This window comes from Ammospiza nelsoni, chromosome Z, assembly GCF_027579445.1.
Source record: "Ammospiza nelsoni isolate bAmmNel1 chromosome Z, bAmmNel1.pri, whole genome shotgun sequence".
NCBI classification, from domain to species: domain Eukaryota; kingdom Metazoa; phylum Chordata; class Aves; order Passeriformes; family Passerellidae; genus Ammospiza; species Ammospiza nelsoni.
The window spans coordinates 42,311,784-42,333,347 of record NC_080669.1 but is presented as its reverse complement, the minus strand read 5'-3'; the positions used below and the strand labels follow the sequence as shown (position 1 = coordinate 42,333,347).

Here is a 21,564-nt window from a genome sequence, read left to right as displayed (position 1 = left end):
AGTCTTGTTATGGTTGAAGTCATTGATGAAGGGAACTTGTACAAGGTTTAGGCTAAGACCTCAGTTTAAACAAAAAGCTTTGTTACAAGTCACATAGGGTGAAGTGTCATGCACTGTTTGAAAGTTACTTCATATGTTATTCCACCAAAGTGGGTTTCTGACATTGTCAACTCAAACATTAAGTGGAAAAGCATTAAAAGCTTCTTGTTTAAGAAGCTGGAAATCCAAATACATTTTATAGACAACAGAATCTTGCACTCCAGAACTCTGCTGTGCTTTTCTAACGTGCTGCTATTACAGCAAGTTAGTCATGTATACTTTAATTGTAAAAGTAGCAAAGACAGCTTATGCCTCCCATACATATTCTTCATGCATTACTGAATTGTCCTGATTTTATGTAGGTTTGGAAGACATATTGATTTCAAAAGTTCAGTGGTCATAGCCTACCTTGTTTTTAGTTCATGCAGAACAACCCCACAAGTGCCACAAGCTGATACAGAGTGGCTGGAAAGCTGCCCACAGGAAAAAGACCTGGGGGTGCCATCGACTGAATGTGAGCCCAGGTGGCCAAGAAGGCCAATGGCATCCTGGCCTGTGCCAGCAATGGTATGGCCAGCAGGAGCAGGGCAGGGATTGACCCCCTGTACTCTGCACTGGTGAGGCCACACCTCAAATCTTGTGCTCAGTTTTGGGCCCTTTACTCCAGGAAGGACATGGAGCTGCTGGAGCATGTCTGGAGAGGGGCAGTGGAGCTGGTGTGGCTGTGGAGCACAAGTCCTGTGAGGAGCAGCTCATTGAGCTGGGGTTGTTCAGGATGGTGAAAAGGAGGCTCCAGGGGCACATTATCACTCTCTACAACTGCCTGAAAGGAGGGTATAGCTGGGTGGGGTTTGCCCTCTTCTCTCAGGTAAGAAGTAACAGGACAAGAGGAAATGGCCTCCAGCTGTGCCCAGGGCAGTTCAGGTTGGACATCAGGAGGACTTCCTTCACTGAAAGGTTTGCCAAGCATTAAAATGGAAGTGTTGAAGTCACCATCCCTGGGAGTCTTTGAGAAATGATTGGACATGGCACCTAGTGCTGTGAGTTATTTGGCAGGGTGGTGATGGTTAGAGGTTGAACTCAATGATTTAGGAATTTTTTTCCAACTTTAATTATTATGTGATTTGAGAAATAGATTCCAGTAATTTTCAGTTTTACCTACAGCCAAGTCTGCAGAATATACCAGAGTGTTAGTACCAATGCAATAGCAAATACACTCATAGAAGTAGCTTTCCATATGACTTCTGTTCTCTAGCCTTCTTTTGCAAACAGACTATAGAGCAAGGAGCAGTTCTGTCCCACATGCAAATTTGAGACAAAAAATACAAATTTCTACTGCATCTGGTTAAACTTGGCAAATCCTCCAGGAAAGGGTAAGCAAATACTGCCTCCTCCTTAATAATTAGTTAAATATTAAAGGAAACTTAAAGGAAAACAAGTAACTTCAGGTTGTTTTTTAACTGAATGTTATACGCAAGGGTAGTAAGGGCAATATAGCACAGTGACTTGCTACCCTTAGCAGTGGATCTAACAACCTGTTACACAGTAGAAGTTATTTCTTAAGTTTCCAAGGGGGTAAAACTGGATGCTGCAGAAATACATGTCAAATAATGAGATTTCCTTCCCCTCCTCCTTCTGGTTCACTGAAATTTATGTATGCTGATGAAAAAAATTTGACTTTTTAATTGAAATCAAAATGTAAGAATACCAGCAGCAGGTATTTCCTCAAGAGGACAGTACAAGTGGTCAATCTTCTTGGCAAGCTTTCTTTAAATGAAAGGAAAACTGATTGTACTGGTAGCTGCTGTTTATGTTGTTAATTTATAGTCGGGGGAAAACTTCACAAATTCTACAATGGCTATCTCTTTTTAGACTGAAATATGTCTGAATATTTTTAATGCTAAAACTCGATGTGCAGATGCAGTCCAAGGTATGTCAGCACCCCAGCTCTGTAGCTGTTTACAGTCACTGCTAAAGGAGATTGGAATCTGCATTATTAGGACACAGCTACTTCAGACATTACCTAGACCATTTGTTCCTCAGATTTTGCTGACTCCTGAAACTTCCACTCTGATGAGCATTAAAAAAGGGCTGGGAGGAGTCACTGAAAAATAGCAGTGTCTGCAGTCCCTGGACTGTTAAGAACTGTGGACTGTGGAAGTTTGTATTTCCAGTTATGTAGTGAATTAACACAAGAGCTGGTCAGAGACAAGAACCACATGAAAACCAGTCCAGTTGCTACAATAAAAATTGCTACAATAATGTGCCAAAGTTAGTATTTTGACCACTGGAAATCATGTCACTGGCATCAGTGAGCACTTGTTTCCAAAGATAGTACAAAAGGCATTCAGTGGTCAACATCATATAGCTAGCTAGTTACAGGTTTACCAGATTACACAATCTGTTCAGTATCTTTTTACTGATGAAGTCTTGCCGGGTCACACAAAATCAGAGGCTTTACCAAATGTGTTACACATCATTGAAACTCCCATTTTCTGCAAAATAGTTGCTCTGAGGGCAAAAATAGAAACATAATACTTGCTTAGATAATTTGCCCTGGTACAAGTGTAATTTATGGTGAGCAAAATCAAGTCACATCTGTGTAAGCAAACACGAAGCTAATCTTTCCATAAGATCAGTTTCCATACACAGGAGCTCTGGTCTGAAATGACTCTTTGTAGACCAGTCATTGTTCTTCACAGCTTCTGGCTAGCTCCAGCTAGGCACATGTTCAAGGAATGTGCTTGCATGTTCTTGTCATTGCTTTATTTACTGATTGAGTAAATCAGTCAATGTGCTTTCTAATTAAGATGTATTCTGAAATGTGTTTCCTTCATCAATCAATATTGCAAATGTGTTTGCCAAATTAGAGACACAAGAGTACTGGCTTTTGTTAAGGACAGTTACTGTATTTTTGAAATTAGGTATATTTAATATAAAAAAATACAGCATTGAAGTGGTAACCACAGGCAACAAAATTCAGTGTAAGTTAAGGACAGCATTGGACTTAAATTATTGATGAGTCTGGTAGACTACTTGGACAAATCCTTGATTGCAGAATGTCATATAATTGGGAGTGAGCTATGACAGATAAGCAGAAGTTTGACCCATTTTCACCTGGGGTTGGTAGCATCTTTCTGGCTCACATCTGGCAACTTGGTTTGAAGGAAAGCATAGATATGTGGCCAGATCTTATTGGTTTCTGTTCCAGAAAATGATTTCAATAACCCTTTTTTCCTAAGGAAGAAAAAGAAGAAAGCATTACAGATGTCAAATTGATTAATTGTTCCAAAATCTCCACCTCACTTGAAGATTACCCTGGCGGGAGTGTGAAAATACGCATGTGATGTAACACCAAGAAAGCTGTAGCATTGGAAATGCAGGCTGGACATTGATTTCTGCTCAACAGTCCTGGAAGAATACAATGAAGGGTGGTGAATATGGAAATACAAGAAGGACAACCATTGATGTTGTCAGAGTCTGATTTCTTTGTCTAGGCAAGGTAAGACTAGAGCTCTACATGGTGACCTGCTACGAATCTATATATCAGCAGTATGATGCTTGCAGCTTTACGTTAGGAAAGTGTGTATAATTTTGATTCTTAAAAGAACTAGTAATTTATTTCCACTCCACAATGCAAATAATTCTGAATTAGCTACTTATTCCTAAAGAGTCTTGTTAGCTGTGTCTAGTCACAGTCATGTTCTTAGAACAGCCACATTTAAATCCTCACTAACAGTTTCTCTATTTGACCCCTTGCACTTATTAGCAGTGTTCTACTTATACGTCCAGAAAACAAAATATTGTAAATTCTTGCAAAAGTAGGAACTGTCTGTTACTTCACCCACCAGAGCTGTTGTTGCTCATAGCAGTACTATGGAGGTATTGAGTAATGCATAGCGTTCTTTATGAAGCTAAATGTGGCTGGCTGCAGTGACAGGTTATTTTACCACACAGGTTCCAGGAGGTCTCATGCAGCCCTGGAAAATCATACTCATTCTGCTGGGTTGATTTCTGACTGAGTTCATGAAAGCTACACAGCTACTCACATCACACTCACTGTTGTGGTATAATATATTCTGTAGCAGAGAGATCTGCTCATCACTATGCTGATGCACAGTAATATTTTGGAGTGTGGAAGAACAGATTTTACTACTCACCGATAATATTCTAGGACAGGTTTTGTTTGTGCATCGTAAGCCTGGAGCCTCTTGCTGACAGTCTCTGGCTTGTCATCATCACGCTGAACAAGGGGCTCGCCAGTAATGTCATCAATGCCCTAATCATGGTTAAAAGCAAATACCAGAGTATACTTTTTACTTCTCTTTAAGCATGCTTTATGTAATTTTCTATTGAAATAATGATCAATTTCCACTTAATCAGGATGTAGATTTCTGCTTATAAAGAGAGGGTGCTGCATGTGTTCTTGTCTGGAATGTTAAGTTGTTGACTTTCCAGTAAAACAGTCTGTCAGTTAAAAATGTTTTTTCAGTATTGCCAATGAATATTAGATCATAGTAACTTGACTAATTTGTCCTCTGGAACATTCACAGAACGTGAGGAATATGAAGACAAAACCTTCACGTACAAGAGAAAACAATACTGTTGGTAATACATTCCTGTATAACAAGAAATAAGAGACCAATTGGACCTTCATTTGACAATACTAAAATGGGCAAAGAGTTAATGGCCCTGTGATTTTAAGTTGCAAGATGGAAGAGTTATTATTTAACAGCAGCTCTACAAAAAATTGGCATGAGAGTCAGTTGAAGCTTTCCCTACAGAGGTAGGGACCTAATGTGTAAATGTTCCTACTAAGTAAGCAAGCATTTTGCAGGTTTATTAAGATAATAGAGACAACTGCATTTCACCCGTTTAGCTCTATTCCATGTTTTCAATTTAAGTATTGCAGTCCACTGTGTCGTGGTAAGTCTGCTAATTAGTGAAAGGGAAGACAGATCCTAAACAGCAAAGCTCTGGCAGCTGAAGCCTACTCTGGTAAGCCTGAGAATTCTCTGTTCCATCTTGCCTGTGCTTTTCTGCAATTGAAAATAACCATGACTTTAAGCACCTTGTTTTAAACAAAACAAAGGCAATATTTTCAGTTGCTCACTTCCAGTGCTTACCTGGTATTTCAAGCTGGCCTCTTTTCCTGCAACACTGAAATTCGAAAGCTCCAGGGCCTGCTGTATATCTGATGTAAATTAATAGAGCTTCCAAGTGAAATGTGATGCCACAACAGCTAAGTTATTTAGAGTTAAGGATAAAATACAGTTTTAGCTGAGTTGCACTAAAGCAAATTGTTCTTGAAAAAATTTAAGGTAACAATGTACAGTCTTTATCTTCAATCTTCTCTTTAGGATATCTCAATCATAAAAATCTGTTAAAAATTAATCTGTTGAAAAGCTTCCCTGACTTGAAAGTTTCTAGATCCAGTTTTGCAATACTGCAGCTCTTCCCTTGAAAATACCCATCTTGGTTAAATATAAACACAGGGAAAGCATTAAGTGGATTCCTCTGACTGGTTTCCTATATATAAAGCATTACTCCTCTGGAGGAAGGAAAAGAAATCTACATTTTGGACTGTACAGGCTGCAAACAGGCTAAGACCATGCCCAGATCCTGTGCCAGTGCACAAGGCAGACAGTATTCCAGATCAGTGAACAGCTCTAACAAGTACTTACAAAACATCATGGTGTTCTGCTCTGCAGGGGACAAAAAACATTGTCCAACACCTTGAGGTTCTGCCAGGTCACTAACATACCCTCAATACCAGCAGGGTGTTAACAGAAAGATTCTGCACTCCCAAGACATGAGCCTTTTTGTTCTGAGCTGCTGTGTTTTGAAACACATTATGCAAACAATATTTTACTGCAGCTAGCAAACACAATGCAGTACTTATTTAGTGCCATCAGCAATGCATATTGCTTACCTGCACTTTGGGCGGACTGAATTCAAGATTGTAAACTCTGCCACTGGCAGGGTGGATCCAGCGTGCTGTAAGCCGACACTTTATGGTCTCAAATGGCACGTCTAGGTCAATCACAGTGTCTATGTGACATTCTTTATCGAGCGCTTCTGCCTGAGCAACTGTTCTGGGGAAACCTTTTTAAAGGAAACAACTTCATAAAATTCTGAAAGCAGAGTTATAGCAAAAATTACCTGGATTGAGTCATTAAAGAAAATAATTGTTACACGGCAAAAAAAACCAAAAAGCATTGTCATGTTCTATAAAGATGGAAGAGACATTAGATTTTCCAATATCTTTCAGTGTGTCATGGCATTTTAACTTTTTAAATGCCTCCAAGCTTTTATTTCTTCATTTCAGCTAATAATCTTCCCAAGAGTGCAAAAAATAAGTGCAAAAAGACCCTGTATTTATATATACACCATATACCACTACACTGAATAAAAGCACTATATACACATTTGGAATAATAAAACATTCAGTGAAGAGTTTCCCTCAGAACCACCTAGAAACATTTGTGATATATCTTACTTTCAGAGCTGTGTAAGTCTGGCTTAAGGTAGTGGCCATTACAAACCTGTTTTACTCAGTTGCAGTAAGCCAAATATATTTACCAGAGGCAGTACAGGATTTAGAAGGTTTGTGAAAGTTTTAGTATATCAATCTGCCCTCAGATATGATAACTGTGAGAACACTCAGGCTGATCAGGAATCTGTCTCTTCACTTCAAAGGTGCTGCATTTTCCCCCATGAACTCTGTGGCTCCTTATTCTATGCCTTAAACTATTAGATAATCTAGTGGAACTTAAGAGGGGTGCAGTGGGAACAAAGAACAAGACAGGCAACATCTCCACAAAGAATTTGAAATTAAGTATTGAGCAAAGACCTTCAGTGGTCAAAGCTACTGCAGAACATGCTATTGTGTCCTATACTCACTGGAACAGTTCCTCTCCTCAAAAAGCTCTAGAATAGTCTCATTTTCTTCAGTAGCTTCTAATTTGCATCATACTGTACAAGTAAACTTCTTCATAAAGGCAAGCACCGATAGACACAAACTTAAGAAACTCTTGCATAGTGTTGATCTGTCCATTGCATGAGTAAGGAAAAACATTACAAAAAGACAGAGTTTATTAACTCAGACCAAGTCCTTGCTTGTGTATTAAGTCTTTTGCACTTGGCTTGCATCACAGTCATGAGCTGCCCTCATTCTATTTCTCACACATTCACATTATTGCATGAAAGTGCTTCTAAATGGTAAGAGCCAGGTCTTCAACACTGATGTTGAACACTGTTCAAGAACTGCTGTTCTTTCTTGCTATTAGCAGCCACCATGTTTCTAAGTATTGCAGCTGGAAATTTTATTTTGCTCTGGACTGAGTAATGAGAAAATTCCTCAACAAATTGAAGTGCTTTTAGGAAAGTATTTCATTGAAATTGAACTGATATTTTCTACATAGTATTCTCTCTCTACAGAAAAAGATCTGCAAGAGGTGAGGAATTATGAAGATTCCAGGAACACAGAGAAAAGTGCTCTAGATTATACAGCATGTAAATCTAAATGGATTATACCCACAGACACATATGACTCAGACTGCTACATCTGCTATGACTCCAGAAGCCACCAACCTGTTGTAAGGCAGTAAATGGGTGTTTGGCTAAGTGAACATGCAAGCGGTTCAGCAGCTCTAGTTTGAGATAACTGACCCCATCTGTTTGTTCTGCATTGCAGTTACCAAATTTAAGATTATGGGTTAACATTTCAAGAGAACAGTGTTGTTCTTGTGAAGCCCATTATGCCAGAGCTATCCCTAGAGTAATTTACTGGGTCTCATTACAAATGCTGATGCAGACAAACTTTCTGCTGCATAAGTTTAAAGGCAGGAGCACATTAACATGCAGTAGAAATTGATTTATTCTCTTATGGTCTTGACACAATCCTCCTGCTGAGAGCTGCCAGCGGGCACAGCTACTACTACTATACTGCTACACATCCAGATCCACAAGACTGGAACTGTGTGTACATGGGACCTGAAACTAAAGGAAAAAACCCAATATCTGCCATTCTCTGCTTTATGGTGTAGGTTTCATTGTACTGTTCACTGTGGGAATAAAGGCTTTCTCTCAGGAAGGAGCCCAGCTGTGACTAAAGCCATGAGAACATATCACTGTATGTAGGAGCAACTATATAAATATAACTATAATAAAGCACTCAGGGACAGAGGCCACTGTGGATTTTTCACTCCCTCTAAATAGAAAGCCACACCAATAACTTTTTTATCTACTGAGGCAGGTTGTGACGAGAGTTTGAAAAAACACGTATCCAGCCCAGACACTATTTATGTGCTGGGCATCCAAATGTATTCCCAGGGGCTGGAATAACAAGAGCCATCCAGCTCATGAGACAACAGCAAATGCATTTTCTCTAGCAAGAGTGCTGAAGCAATGAGCTTACACTGCAGAACTGCAAAACAGTTCATTCTGGAGAACAGAACCAAACAGCAAATGAAGGAGACCTCTTAGGGCAATTGAGCAATAGTTTTAATTACACTCCACACTGCTGCAGTACTTTTCCATACTTACCTTGTTACTGCATCACATTCCTGCCTTGCTGTTTAGATAATTCCAAGGCCTCATCCTTCAAAAGTTTTCCATTCCCCAAGGACTTTAATAAGAAAATACTTTAAAAAAGAAACTTCTCAATGCCTATTTTAATGGGGAAATACCATATGAATTATCATAAAAAATACCAGAATTGCCAGTTTTGAAATTTTTCTGTAGTGTTGAACTACCTTTTTTAACATGAGTTAAATATCCCTGTAATGTTCTGAGGGCAGAGTACATCCAAAGCATTTGTCAGCCAAAGAAACTGGGGCAGACTATCTGCTGAAAGTTTCACAACAAGCTGGCTAGCAGCCACCAAAGCAGTCCCAAGTTTTCCAGAGCAGATTTTCTCTCCATATACAGTGATATCCAACATGATAACTTACCATCCAATAGCCAGTTGTACTGGTCTAAACCTTTGATCTCACTCAGCATTAGTTGTGTCATGATGTGATCTGGAATAAGCTGCCCTTGGTCAATGTAGGACTTGGCAAGGATTCCCACTTCTGCAAAAGTAAAAGTTGGATTACACTATCTCTGACCTCCAGCAAGTGAGAAAAAGCTACAAGCCTGCAAAAACATTGTTTTGATCGGGTGACAGAGAAAAGTTGTAAACAAGATAGACAGCATGCTTACCAAAATTAAAAAATATCAAGATGATCAACTAGGATCTGACCATACAAATACATATCAGATTAATTAGATCCACCTGTAGGGCAAAACACACACCCTCTGAGTAAATTTACTAGTATGTATTCGAAATATGAAGTTCTAAAAACTAAAGTGAGGAGAGACCGTTAACCAAGAGTCTTCAAAATAAAAAATAGAAAGGAAACAAGTTTATTAAGATATGAGCCCTCAGACTTCCTGAAAAAAAGTTTATTTTCTTAGCTTAGTGGCCAGTTATTAACTTACACTTAGGCTTCATTACAAACATAAATGCCTTTGACAGTATGCAGTGGGACATGCTTGCCAGATATGTATTTTTATGATTACTAGAGTGGCAAGAGCGTGTTTATAGATAGTATACACTATTTATGGGAGTATACAGACACTAGTATTTTCCCATGGAACTGACTAACATTTAGTACCAGTCATTTATCCCACTGGCTCACTAAAATCCCATCCACGCATTGTCGTTCCAGCTATCACACTATGCTCCTACATGGCAGGCAGTAGCATGCTGTAGTTCACCCAAATCATGCATATAGCCAGGAAGAAATTCAGTTGCCTGGGTTGTGTCCTAGGCACAAAGTTGCCATATCTTTCATTTATAAAGCAATTACCCAATTCTGTTACATAACCCAGAATTGCAGCTAGACTGGTTTTATTGTGGGTCTGCAGAAGCCTTTACTTGCAACCAGTTAAGGTCTAGTTACAGAAAACTAAAGAGAGAATGAGATGGATGGAGATACCCAGGCAGATATGACCACTTTCAGCAGAAGGCCAGACCCATCACTCAGTGGATGAAATGTACAACAGGACAGAGGCCCTTCTTCAGGTGAGGCAACTGAAAAGCAGTACATACCCCAAATAATGCAAATAGGATTTGCATTTGGTGATGAGAAAAAACAAAACAAAACAAAACAATTTTCCCTTCCTGGCTGTTCATATCTGTAGTCAGGCTTTGAAAAGTACAAAGACCATTTAGAAACAGGCACTGTGCACCTTGTCCAGACTTCAAAACGTGCTCACTATATGGAAAAGAGTCAGACTGTGGTGCCTGAGTCCTCCAGCACATCACAAACTGGAAAGAAGATGACTGTCTGTCTGTGTACAAAGTGTCTCTTCCCTACCTCCCTTCTTCATATCTTTTTTTATTATTCTGGTGTGCTTTGAACCATGTACCCTGGGGTTGAGAAAAAAAAAAAAAAGTGGGTTGAGAGAAGGAATAAATCATGTCTAGATAGTTTAATGTGTACTTGATGCTTGGCTCTGCTACTGATTTATGTTGCAGCATTGCTCTAGCCACAAGAGCCTAAAAATATTTACAAGACAAGGTTCACAGGGAGCAATTCTAACTTACTTTAGAAAGATTCATGAGTTTTTGGGCCCAGAAATGTTTAGAATATGGCAAGCCATTATTAGACCAACAGAGCTTGAAAAACACTGCCTTTTGCCTCCCTTTACAGAACTCAGATAATTTAGAAAGTCGCTATTACAGAGGGGAAAAAATAGGCAGAACCATACCCAAATAGTCATCTATATGCACTAGCTCCCCGGGGAACAGAGCAGGTTCCCCGTCCCCACTCCTGCTATTGGGAGTGGGATTTCATGGGGTTTTGTAGGTTTTATTTGGTTTAGGGTTTTTTACAGGTTGGATCTGAAACCATAAAGGCATGGCAATCTTCAGAATTACAGGTAACACAGGTTTCTTTTCTTTATAGGTGATGACAGGTATCCATGTTCCATGGCTTTACAAAGGATCAGCAGGTTCTAACCACATTACAGCAGTCAAGCTCTAGCCATAACCAGACAATAATTACCTTAGCATTAGAGAAGTGGTCACAGACTCTCCACTGTCCAAAAGAACATGATAATAACTGCAGAATGATAAGAACACTCATCTTCAACAGGACTTTTCAACAATGTCCATTTTCACAAGACAGCAAATAGAAAATTTGCACCATAAAACTACTATTAGCTATATCTAATTTTCCAAGGGCTTTAACTGCCCATCTTAGTGTAACTCCTTTCCCAAAGAACTGGAAATTGCAGGACTCTTCTGTTGTCAAAACTCATGGATCTTTGCCTTGACTGTCTAGGCTGTCTCAGTTGCCTCTCAGTTGATCTCCTATTTTCAGTGTACTACCTAGTCCTCCTACCTCATACTTCATGTCAACCCTCTGGGAACCATTTCTGAAACTAGTGACTGACTTTCAATGAAATTGCAATAGAGTTTCATCTAGGTTTACTAGTGAATGAGAAACTCTGTAGCAGATTCTGCTTAATTCTGCTGTAGCTTATTTAGAGCAAACTTCACCTCTTAAGCTGTCCGCTGACTTCTTTCCTTATATTCTGGTTTTTAATGTCTCTGCTAAACTTCCATTTCACATGTTTGCTCTCCTTCCTCTGTCCAACCCACCTAGAATTCTTTGCATAATCACTTCTCTGCATCACTTCAGGCTCTCAGCTCAATTCAAGCAATATGATATTTCCACTTGGAATTTCCTCTTCTCGCACAACCTTTATCATGATTCTGGTGCTCTGTGGTCTTGCACAAAACCAAAAGTATTTAGTAAATATTTTAAACCTCAAAACACTTGGTAAAATAACATTTCCTTTGTTTTCTTGGAATGGCTACCCACCACATCTTCCACTGAAAGTTCATAACAGAACAGTTTTGTGACCCTCTGTAAATAAAAACATATGATAGAAACCAAATAGAAATAGCATGAATATAATCGGGTCTGTCTACACAGGTGTACTCCTCACAAATTCTTAACTTACAGTATCTACAATATCAACTACAGTAAAGTCAGTCATTGTACTGAAGTCATTATCCTTACTGAGTAAATAAAGTTTGTGTGAAGACATGGGAATCACATCACAGCTGCTTCGCCTCCAAACATGCTTATGAGTATTCCAAAACTGAGACTGCCAGTTACCTTGGCATAATACTACAGTGATACTTACACAAGTGAATGGAATATTCTACAGCTTGAAGTTGTACAGCCTGAGATGGTTCTTACAAGGCTTTTCACCCCACCATATAGAAAAGCAGATGTGGAAGTCAGGAGGGAACCTTCCATACTGCAAAAATCCACCAGAGAGAAGGACTGTGGTATCTCAGCTGAGGCCAGAGGCCAAGCTAGACCTATTCAGCAAGAGTAATTAGTTTATTTATCTAGTATAAGCATCACTGTATGTAAACACAGACCTTGCTGAAACCTAATCATGATATGAACTCATAAGACAATAATAATTTTAAAAGCTATGCAGTTTGAAAATTTTGCACATTGTTTTTGTTTTGGTTTTTTTTTTTGAAAGCGTCACTATGTTATGCCTGCCAGATCAGGACTAGGCGTAATTTTGGAGTAGGTGTTAACAATTCCAGGTACCCCTACTTCCCCCTCCTCTGGACCTGCCTGTTAAAAGATGTGAATATTTTTCTCTTTTAAGATGCTTCCAGCTGGAGAAACCATGAGAAGCTATCAGAACTATTAGAAACATGTACAAAAACCACTGAGTGCTTACTAAAAGCACCCAAGACAAGGAAGGAATGAGGTGAAACAAAACAACGAAAACAGGACAACCCCGTCCACTTTCATGAAGAGGCTGGCAAGTGTCAGCGTGTGGAGGACCCAGGGCTACCGATATGAGGCCCACTTCGGTGGCCTCTGGCCTCCAGAAGTGCTGTGTGAAGTCACCCCACCTCCGCCTGCGCGGCGGGCACACGGAGGTGGGGAGCAGCAAACCCCATTAGGGAAGCGCCCTCCCTTCTCGGAGGGGAAGGGCAGGAATGCGTGGTGGGAGCGTGTGTCCCTTCCCGGAGCGGAGCTGTGTCACGCCGAGCTCCCGCGGCGCTGCGAGGGGACGGTTCCGGCGGGACGGGGACAGGAGGAGGGGTCGTCGCGCCGCGCACACATCCCCACCCGCGTCCCCGCGCCCACCTGTCTTCTTCTGCATGTTGTCCCTCAGCAGGTCGCCGCTGGAGAGGTGCTTCACGCCGAAGTGCTTGATAATCCGAGCGGAGATGGTGCCTTTCCCGGAGCCCGGCGGCCCCATGATGACGGCGCGCAGCAGTGGCCGCACCACCATGCTGTCCCGCTGTCCCGCTGTCCCCGCTGCTCCGGCCGCGGGCGCGCAGGGGCGCGGCAGGATCGCGGCAGGATCGCGGCGGGAGCGCCGCCTTCCCGAGGAGAGCCGCCTCGCCCCGCCGGCCGGCCCAGCCCGGTCCTCCCTGGGAACGGCGGCGGCAGCTTCTCCGGCTGTCAATCAGGAGCAGGAAGGAAAGATCCTTTACGTAAGTGCACGGGGGGAGGGAGGGATAAATTCATAACGATAATAAAAAGATAAATGAAGAAAATTGAATCTTAGAGCGTCGCATCAGGCCGCATTTATGCATCACTGTTCAACCGGCCATGACCAGCTTCCCCGCACCCCTCAGCCCAGCAGGCCCATTTTGGCTGCTCCCTAAGCCGTCAGCTCCTGCCCTCCCTCAGATACAGAGAATCAAAGAGTCGTTTGGTTTGGAAAAGACCTTAAGGGTCACCGAGCCCAACAAGTAATCCAGCTTTGCTGGTCCATCCCTAAACCATGCCCCAAATTGACACAAGCCCACCTTTTAAGTATCCCCAGAAATGGTGACTCCACCACTTCCCAAACTGAACTAGGACGTGGCTCCTTACCTGGCCGTCACCTAATGACTGCTTGGCTGCTGGCATTGTCACTGCACTGCCCAGGTGCCCTGAGGCTGTGGTTGACTTTGCTGTGCTCCCTCACCCCCATGCAGCAGCCCTGCCCTTGCTGATCTCTCACAAATAAGCTCCCACTGTCTAGCAGCAGGCAGCTGTGTTTTAATGAGCTGGGCCTGAGTTTTGTTTGTGACACTTGAATGTGAACAGCTGCAGGTTGTCCTTGTTTTGAGTAGTGTTCTTCCAAACACCAAGATGTCCTTTCCCACAGAAATTATTTGATGATCCCCAGCTACATCAGAACACAATATTTTGGCCAAAACATTAGATTGTCCCATTTCCTGAGTATTCACAGTCATGTCCACAGCAGAAGTGGGTCTTTCTGCTACAGGTTCTGGAGATGCTGATGGATCTCAATCACAGTCCCAGAAAGGTCACCATGGAAAAGTGAGCAAAAAGCAGAGCTAGGGTCAAAATATCAATTAAATTCAACTTCCTGGTTTAAAACATTGTTTCATTTCAATAGTTTTACACTGAATCAACTAAAGCCATAAGAAAATATTCAAATGACTGTTTGGTATTTTGAAACAGTAAAGAGATAAGAATATAGCCCCCAAACTCCCCAGCCAATAAAATTAATTGCCTTAACAATTAAGTAGGAAGGCAATGGCTTAGCTCATAGAGCTTACTCTGAGCACAAGTCTCATTACCCTGAGAAATGAGAACCTTCAAAAATGAACATGATAGTATCTCTATTCCAGATTGTACTAGGACACCAAGAGTTAAACGTTTGGGGCTTTAGCAGTGTTCCCAGGGCAACATATCAGTCTGCCAAAGCACCACAGCCTTAAACAAAATTTGGCAGCAAAGGCCCATTAAATGTTAGAGGCCAAACAGTACATTTTAAGCTCCACACTTCAGAGACTTCTGAATGGCAGAAGTCCACAAAATGTGTTGCTAAATCTTCCTAAAGCAAATATATGGGAAAATGGAAGGTATTGTATGAAATATATATCCAGCAAATAACTAGACTTGTCAGAGAGATCATTAAATCTAATCTCCAATGCCACCATGCATAAAAAGCAGCAACAATTTATCTGCCTGATAAAAAGGAAGCCTGAGGTTCTGCCTCTGTACAGGCCTATTGAGCAGCTCAGAAATCCAGACAGGAATGCTAAGACAATCACTTTGTTAAAGACTATTTAGAACCTTTCTGAACTTCATAACAGATTCATGAGGAAGGGGTGGTAAAGAATAGAAAGGCACTTCTCCCACACACACAGGTTCTTACTAACCTATGGCCTTTACAGAACTGAAGTGGGTACTTAGATTACAGAAAATAGGTAGTAAAAGAAATTATTGTTCCCATTTCCTTAGCTATCTTTCCTGAAGTCCAAACCTCATTCTAGTAGTTTTGTGAGTAGTTGTGACATACTGAGAAGTGGAAAAGGAAATAATGGAAGAAATGGGGTCAATGGTTCACTAATTTGTATAGAAGTCTTTATACAGCTATTCTGTATTTACAGACATGCAAGTGGTTTTTTGGCAGCCTCATTATGATGTTCGGAAAATGACATTTCATCATCTACATTCAGAGTTAATTATTCACATCTTAACAGAGTAGTCAATGTTTATGTAACACAACTTGCACTATATTCTGATTTATTTTTTTCACACATTTAATGTACTGGTATAAATTAAAAACTTAACTCTTGCTTAGTGAGTATAGAAGTAACCCTCATGGTGACTAGTAATCAAAATCTTGTTTCAAACAAATCCAAATGTTCTTACTAATAAATAATCTTTCATATTACTCAGCATTTTTTCAAACATAAGAGATGCTTTGAAGAGGCTTTTTAGGCCTTAAACCATCAGGAGAGTTTCTGTCAGGTATGCTCCTTGGAGATCTGAGTCCTTTCTTCTGAGTTTGATACAGAATTCTTTTAGTACTGTTGGGTAACTACTTCCCAAGTGTACTTTGTATCAAAATAAAGTGGTTACTTCCATGAGGAAGGAGTCATAGTACCCTAGCTGTCCGGACACGGTACTACAACATGGTCTCCCACATAATTTCTGTGCCTCATTTGGTGGAGGGGTGGAAAATTTGATGGGCATAAGTCCAGCTGGAATAGAAGTGTAGTGCTTAGTGTTTTGTACCCTACCAAAAGTTGTTAATGATCATGTTTTTCCAGGGCCTGTCCTGGCGCCTTGTTTTGTCTAGTGTCTGTGAATAACTCTGGAAGAAGAGAGAGAGCGCGCCCTCATTAGTTTCGTGAGTAACACCAAACCATGGCCTGAGCACATGGGCTTAGGGGCAGGAGGTGAAGCTCAGCAACAACAGATGGGGAAAGGGGCCAAGCAGGACACTGACAAAATTCAGCAGGAGCAGGTACAGAGTCCTGCATCCAGGACACTGCTTCCAACAGTGCAGGCTGGGGACTGACCAGCAAGGAAGAAACTCTGCTGGAGAAGACTGGGGAGAACTGGCCTACAGCCAGCTAAGCACCATCCAGCATGTGGACACTAACATCCTGAGCCATATTAACAGGAGGGTAGCCACTACATCAGGGAAAACGCTTATCCCTTTGTATTAGGCACTTCCTGGCCCACATCTGTGTGCTGTGGCCAGTACTGAGCCCTCCAGCACACACCAGGCATTGATCAGCTGGGGCAGGTTTAGCAGAGAGTGACCAAGATGATCAGGGGATAGAGAAGAGACACTGCCCCAGACAGATGGAACCATGTTTGTTCAAACTGGAGACAAGGAAGGTTCAGGAGTACCTACAGCAGCCTTCTAGCACCCATGAGAATGTTACTGAGAAGGCAGAGCCAGGCTGCTTACTAAGATGAGTGGCAGGACTCAGTAAGTCAGGCAGTGGAATTTAAGTAGTCTCAGTTCCCTGATGTTTTTAAGACACAACTGGATAAAGCCCTGAGCAACCCAGTCTGACGTTGCTTTGGTCCCAGATTGGGCTACCTGGATAAGGCTGTGATGCTGTATTTGTAAACAAGATACCCCATTAATAATGTTTTTTAAAATAATGCATTAAATACTTATCCAGTGAAGGCTAACATATATACACAACACAGCTGAAATTTCTCCCTCAATAAATACATACCATCAAGAACACTTGAGGAGCAGATTTTTTTAAATTAGATATAAGCTGAAATACAGAGAATGAAATGCTGCTCTTGAACTGTCCTCTAAAGTAGCAAAGACATAACTCTTTACAAACCCAAAATGTAGAGCTGTGATTCTTTATTTGGATTTAAATAGTGTTTTATTGCAAAGAGGGATAAAACACTATCATTTTTCTGGTGTCACTTCTACCTTTAGTAAAAAGCCCAATGAATTATTCTTCCCAGATGGCTGAGTATAGCAAATTGACATTTATACATAGCATGGGTTGTTCCAAAACTAAGTTTCTTAGGAAATGTATATTCTTCAGACAGAAATTCATTGCCTGTGCAATGAACACAATGTACACAAGCTTGTGTACACTCAAAACCTTATTTATGACAAAGGTAAAACACACATTATTTATAAAGTGAAAAATCTATTAATATATTTGAAACTTTAGCAGTGTCATTCAAGAATTATTAGTTATTACAGAAAGTTTATGCTAACTTACCATTACTTAGTTTTATTCTTTATTATAGGAATAATTAATTGCTCCATACACACATTAGTTTTTCCCATTCTCCTGGTGTTGTGTTTACCTCTCTCCCCTTTTTGCCTGGGCCCCAAGGTCATGGTCTCACTCAGGTGAGGGTGGTGGGGTTATGGTGAGTCATCAGCATCTGGACTCCCTCACCAGGAAGAATGCCAGGCTTCTGTTGACAGTTCCTTCTTCATCCCTGTAGGGTTCACTTGGAATTGTTTTTTTGCTTGCTAACACAATTTTGCACCTTGCTTTTTCTTCCCTAGTCTGTAGCTCTACATTACATCTGAATTTTTATATAGTAACTTCCACTTATGTTATATAGTTTCTTTGTCTTTTTTGCTAAACCAAATGTGTCCAGGTCCAGACCTGCATCCAAGAAAAGAAAAAATAAATACAAGAAAAATAAATTACCCATTGAAAATCTGTCAAAACTGCTCTCACAATTAAAAGAAGCAGCCAAAGCTGAAAGCAGATCAAAGAACATTCAGACAGTGCAAATCTGACTAGCTTCTGTTCTGATGCCTTGGAAACTCAGTACAAGGCTTATGTCCGGTTACGAGCAATGACAATATTTTGTTGAAGTCGCAAGTTGATAATAATCAAATACAGACTTTTATTATTTGGAAAACATTTCTGTTGTCTCAGTGGTTCTTTTGAGCTGTATTTGGAGTTTGTAATAAGTGCTATAAAAAGCACTTATCACAGATTGTTTAGAAATCCCTCAAAATAAACATAAATAGGAAAAGAAATTAAGTTCAAGTAAAAGAGAAGTTACATAGCTGTATTTCTGAGACTGTGTGTCTCAGAAAGTCTTGGGAGGTACATAAACTAACAGAAATTCAGAAAAAAGTGTTATCTTTTTGCATTCTTGGAGCCCCCATACATTAGCAGAAGGCAGATCTCTTTTGAAAGTTTCTGTAATGACCTTTTCTGTATTATTTATCTCAACTGATTAAACTATCGGGGGACTGTCATGTTCTCCACTGAGTAAATGAAAACTAACATTTCCCTGAGTACTAAGGTAAGCCAGTAATAGCTTTATATTTTGAGGTTAAATTGTAACAGCTGTCCAGATCATGACATGTATATATCTCTGAGGTCCCACTCAGTATCTCTGTGCCACCTCTAGGCAGTTGATAAAAATTATTTTACTGACTCCAGAAATCCTTGAACTTCTAGCACAGCAAGCCACTAGCATTCCCAGGGAAACAAAACCCCTCCTTTATGTCAATGGGTATTTTTATGACAGATAGAGCTTTCATTACAAGGATACTTAGATTTTACCAGCAGAATATATAGGCCAGTGATTTTTTACAGAAGTATCTTATCTCAGTTACATGAGAAAATTCTGACTGCCAATGGAATAATTTTTTGGGAAGACTGTTTTCTGTTTTGTTCTCCCAATTTTGTTTTCCCATGGAAAACAGCAGCCTTGACATAAAGCAGATACTTGCAAATTGTTAACAGATGATAGCAAGTAATTGGAAGTAATTATGGTGGGCTGGAATAATTTCTTCCTGAGGAAAGGCTGAAAGAGCTGAGATTGATCAGCCAAGAAGAAAGAGCCTTGGTGAGTGCTCACTGCTGTCTTTCAGTATTTAGGGGAGCTTATCAGAGAGACAGAGAGAATTTTTACCAAGAAATAGTGACAGTTTTTAACAGTTTTTAAACTGAAAGAGGGTAGATTTACTCTGGTCATAAGGAAAAATTTTTCTACAGTGAAGGTGGTGAGCCACTGGCACAAGTTGCTGACAGAAGTTGTGGATGCCCAGTGGGGACCCGTAAGTGTTGAAAGCAAGGTTGTGTGGAGCTTTTAGCAACTTGGTCCCTGCCCATAGCATGAGGTTGACTAGATGATCTTTAAAGATCCCTTCCAAATGAAATCATTCTGCTTTTCTGTGATACAAATCTTGCAGGCCAGTGTATCAACACAACAAAAATCCTCATGCATGTTGATCACAAAAGTCAGCAAGCAGGTAATAATAGATGGCTTAGTTCCTTCAGTTTCTGTAAAGTGTGCATATCATGGGTTTCGAAAAGAACTTTTAGTCTCTGGAAAACAATTTAGTAAAATAAAAAGTACTATCATTTGTAAGGAAAATGTCTGACTTTTGCTGTACAAGTGTGAAAGGTGCTGTTGACTCTCCTGAGGGACAAGAGGACTTACAGAGAGAGGGATCTGGATAGCACTGGGCAATCACCGGTGACATGAAAATGACAAGTCAAAATGCCAGATTCTGCACCTGGGATAAAGAAATGCCAGACACAAGTCTAAACTGGGAGAGGGGCGGCTCTGGGGTTGCAGAGAGGGTTCTGGGGGTGCTGCTTGGCAGCAGGCTTTGTGGCAGCCAGCAGTGTGCCCTGGCAGCCAGGAGGGCAGCAAACCCCCTCTGGGTGCAGCAAACCCCATCTGGGTGCAGCAAACTCCATCTGGGTGCAGCAAACCCCATCTGGGTGCAGCAAACCCCATCTGGGTGCAGCAAACCCCATCCTGAGTGCAGCAAACCCCATCTGGGTGCAGCAAACCCCAGCCTGAGCACAGCAAACCCCATCTGGGCGCAGCAAACCCCATCTGGGTACAGCAAACCCCATCCTGAGTGCAGCAAACCCCATCTGGGTGTAGCAAACCCCATCTGGGTGTAGCAAACCCCAGCCTGAGTGAGTCCAGCAAACCCCATCTGGGTGCAGCAAACCCCATCTGGGTGCAGCAAACCCCATCCTGAGTGCAGCAAACCCCATCTGGGTGCAGCAAACCCCAGCCTGAGTGCAGCAACCTTGGCACTCTAAAGGGTGACTGTCTCTCTGTGTCCAGCATTAGGGCAGGGCCTCCTGTCCAGAGCTGGGTGCAGCTCTGGGCTCCACCATTTCAGAACCATGGGAAGGTCTGCGAAGGCATCTGGAGAAGGGCAAGAAGGCGTCTGGTGGAAGAACTGGACACCGTGGCCTGTGAGGAGCTGCTAAGGGCTGAGGGCTTGTCTAGTCTGGAGAAAAGCAGCTGAGGGGCAACCTCCTTGCTCTCCACAGCTTCCTGAGGAGGGGAAGTGGAGAGGGAGGTGCTGATCTCTTCTCCCTGGGACCCAGTGACAGGATGTGGGGGAATGGCTCAAAGCTGCACCAGGAGAGGTTCAGACTCGCCATTAGGAAGCATTTCTTTACAGAGAGGGTGGTCAAGCTTGATAATGCCCTGAGCCTATCAATGTGTAAGGGCCATTTGGACAGAGCCCTTAAGAGCCTGCTTTACCATTGAGTCGGCCCTGAAGTGAAGCAGGTGGGCTAAATGATTTTTGTACATCCCTTACAACTACAGTATTCCATTCCAATAAACTTCATGTGCACATAAGTGTAGCCTAACAATTAACATTGTCACACCTCCACTGTAATCGATGTTTCTCTTAAAGTAAGAGACTGAAAGCTTTAGTCAGTCTCCTCCTTCAGGACAGCAGGACTCTGTCAGTATAATTAAGCAAACAGGCTGTCCCAAGGACCGCGAGCAGGACTCATTCCTCCGCCGTTTTCCTTAAGGTAGGAAATAAATTACTGAAAAGTACTGCCTAAGGAACATGTTCCCAGAAACCGACTCATTTGGATGTGAGGGCAGTACCCGTGTGCGGGCACCACGTTCCTCTCCGGACTGTCCTTACCCGCCCGCCGAAGGAGAGCCCACCTCACCCGGAGGAGCAGCGGGCCGGGCTCCGGTCAGACACATCTCCCGACACTTCCACACTCCTTAAGTTTCAACTGAAAACATGCCGGCTGGGAGAGCAGAGGAAAGGGCAGAGGCTGCCACCCGTGCCGCGACAAGCTCAGCCCGGCCCTCCCCCCCACAGCCCCGCCGCCGAGCGCGGCCGCCAAGCGCGGGGGGCGGCGCGAGCCCTGCCCGCCCCCTGCCCTTTGCCCCCGCCGCTGTCCCAGCGCTTCCTGTTCCCAACCACGTG

At 41.9% G+C, this 21,564-nt stretch overlaps 1 protein-coding gene across 2 annotated transcripts; it reads right to left on the bottom strand.

Annotated features, from left to right (window-relative positions):
* Positions 1 to 2,927: 2,927 nt before the first annotated feature.
* AK3 (adenylate kinase 3) lies at positions 2,928 to 13,973 on the bottom strand. 2 transcript variants are annotated; one of them, XM_059492492.1, is made up of 6 exons: positions 13,959 to 13,973; positions 13,221 to 13,538; positions 8,994 to 9,113; positions 5,972 to 6,144; positions 4,200 to 4,318; positions 2,928 to 3,276 (listed from the first exon to the last, which is right to left on the bottom strand). In XM_059492492.1, exons 2-6 carry the CDS (start codon positions 13,366 to 13,368, stop codon positions 3,153 to 3,155), a joined length of 684 nt encoding a protein of 227 aa, XP_059348475.1. In that variant the 5' UTR covers positions 13,369 to 13,538; positions 13,959 to 13,973; the 3' UTR covers positions 2,928 to 3,152. The 2 variants fall into 2 exon arrangements, with proteins under 2 accessions (XP_059348475.1, XP_059348474.1); XM_059492491.1 differs by lacking the exon at positions 13,959 to 13,973 and adding an exon at positions 5,166 to 5,225 and having other exon boundaries at positions 13,221 to 13,539.
* Positions 13,974 to 21,564: the final 7,591 nt, after the last annotated feature.

Excerpts from the sequence above, each read along its gene's own strand:
- AK3 (XM_059492491.1), bottom strand. The coding sequence starts at position 13,368 with ATGGTGGTGCGGCCACTGCTGCGCGCCGTCATCATGGGGCCGCCGGGC. Across the intron at positions 6,145-8,993 it reads GTACAACTGGCTATTGGATG|GTTTCCCCAGAACAGTTGCT; the intron begins GTAAGTTATCAT and ends TCCTTTAAAAAG. Across the intron at positions 3,277-4,199 it reads CCTGTCCTAGAATATTATCG|GAAAAAAGGGTTATTGAAAT; the intron begins GTGAGTAGTAAA and ends TTTCTTCCTTAG.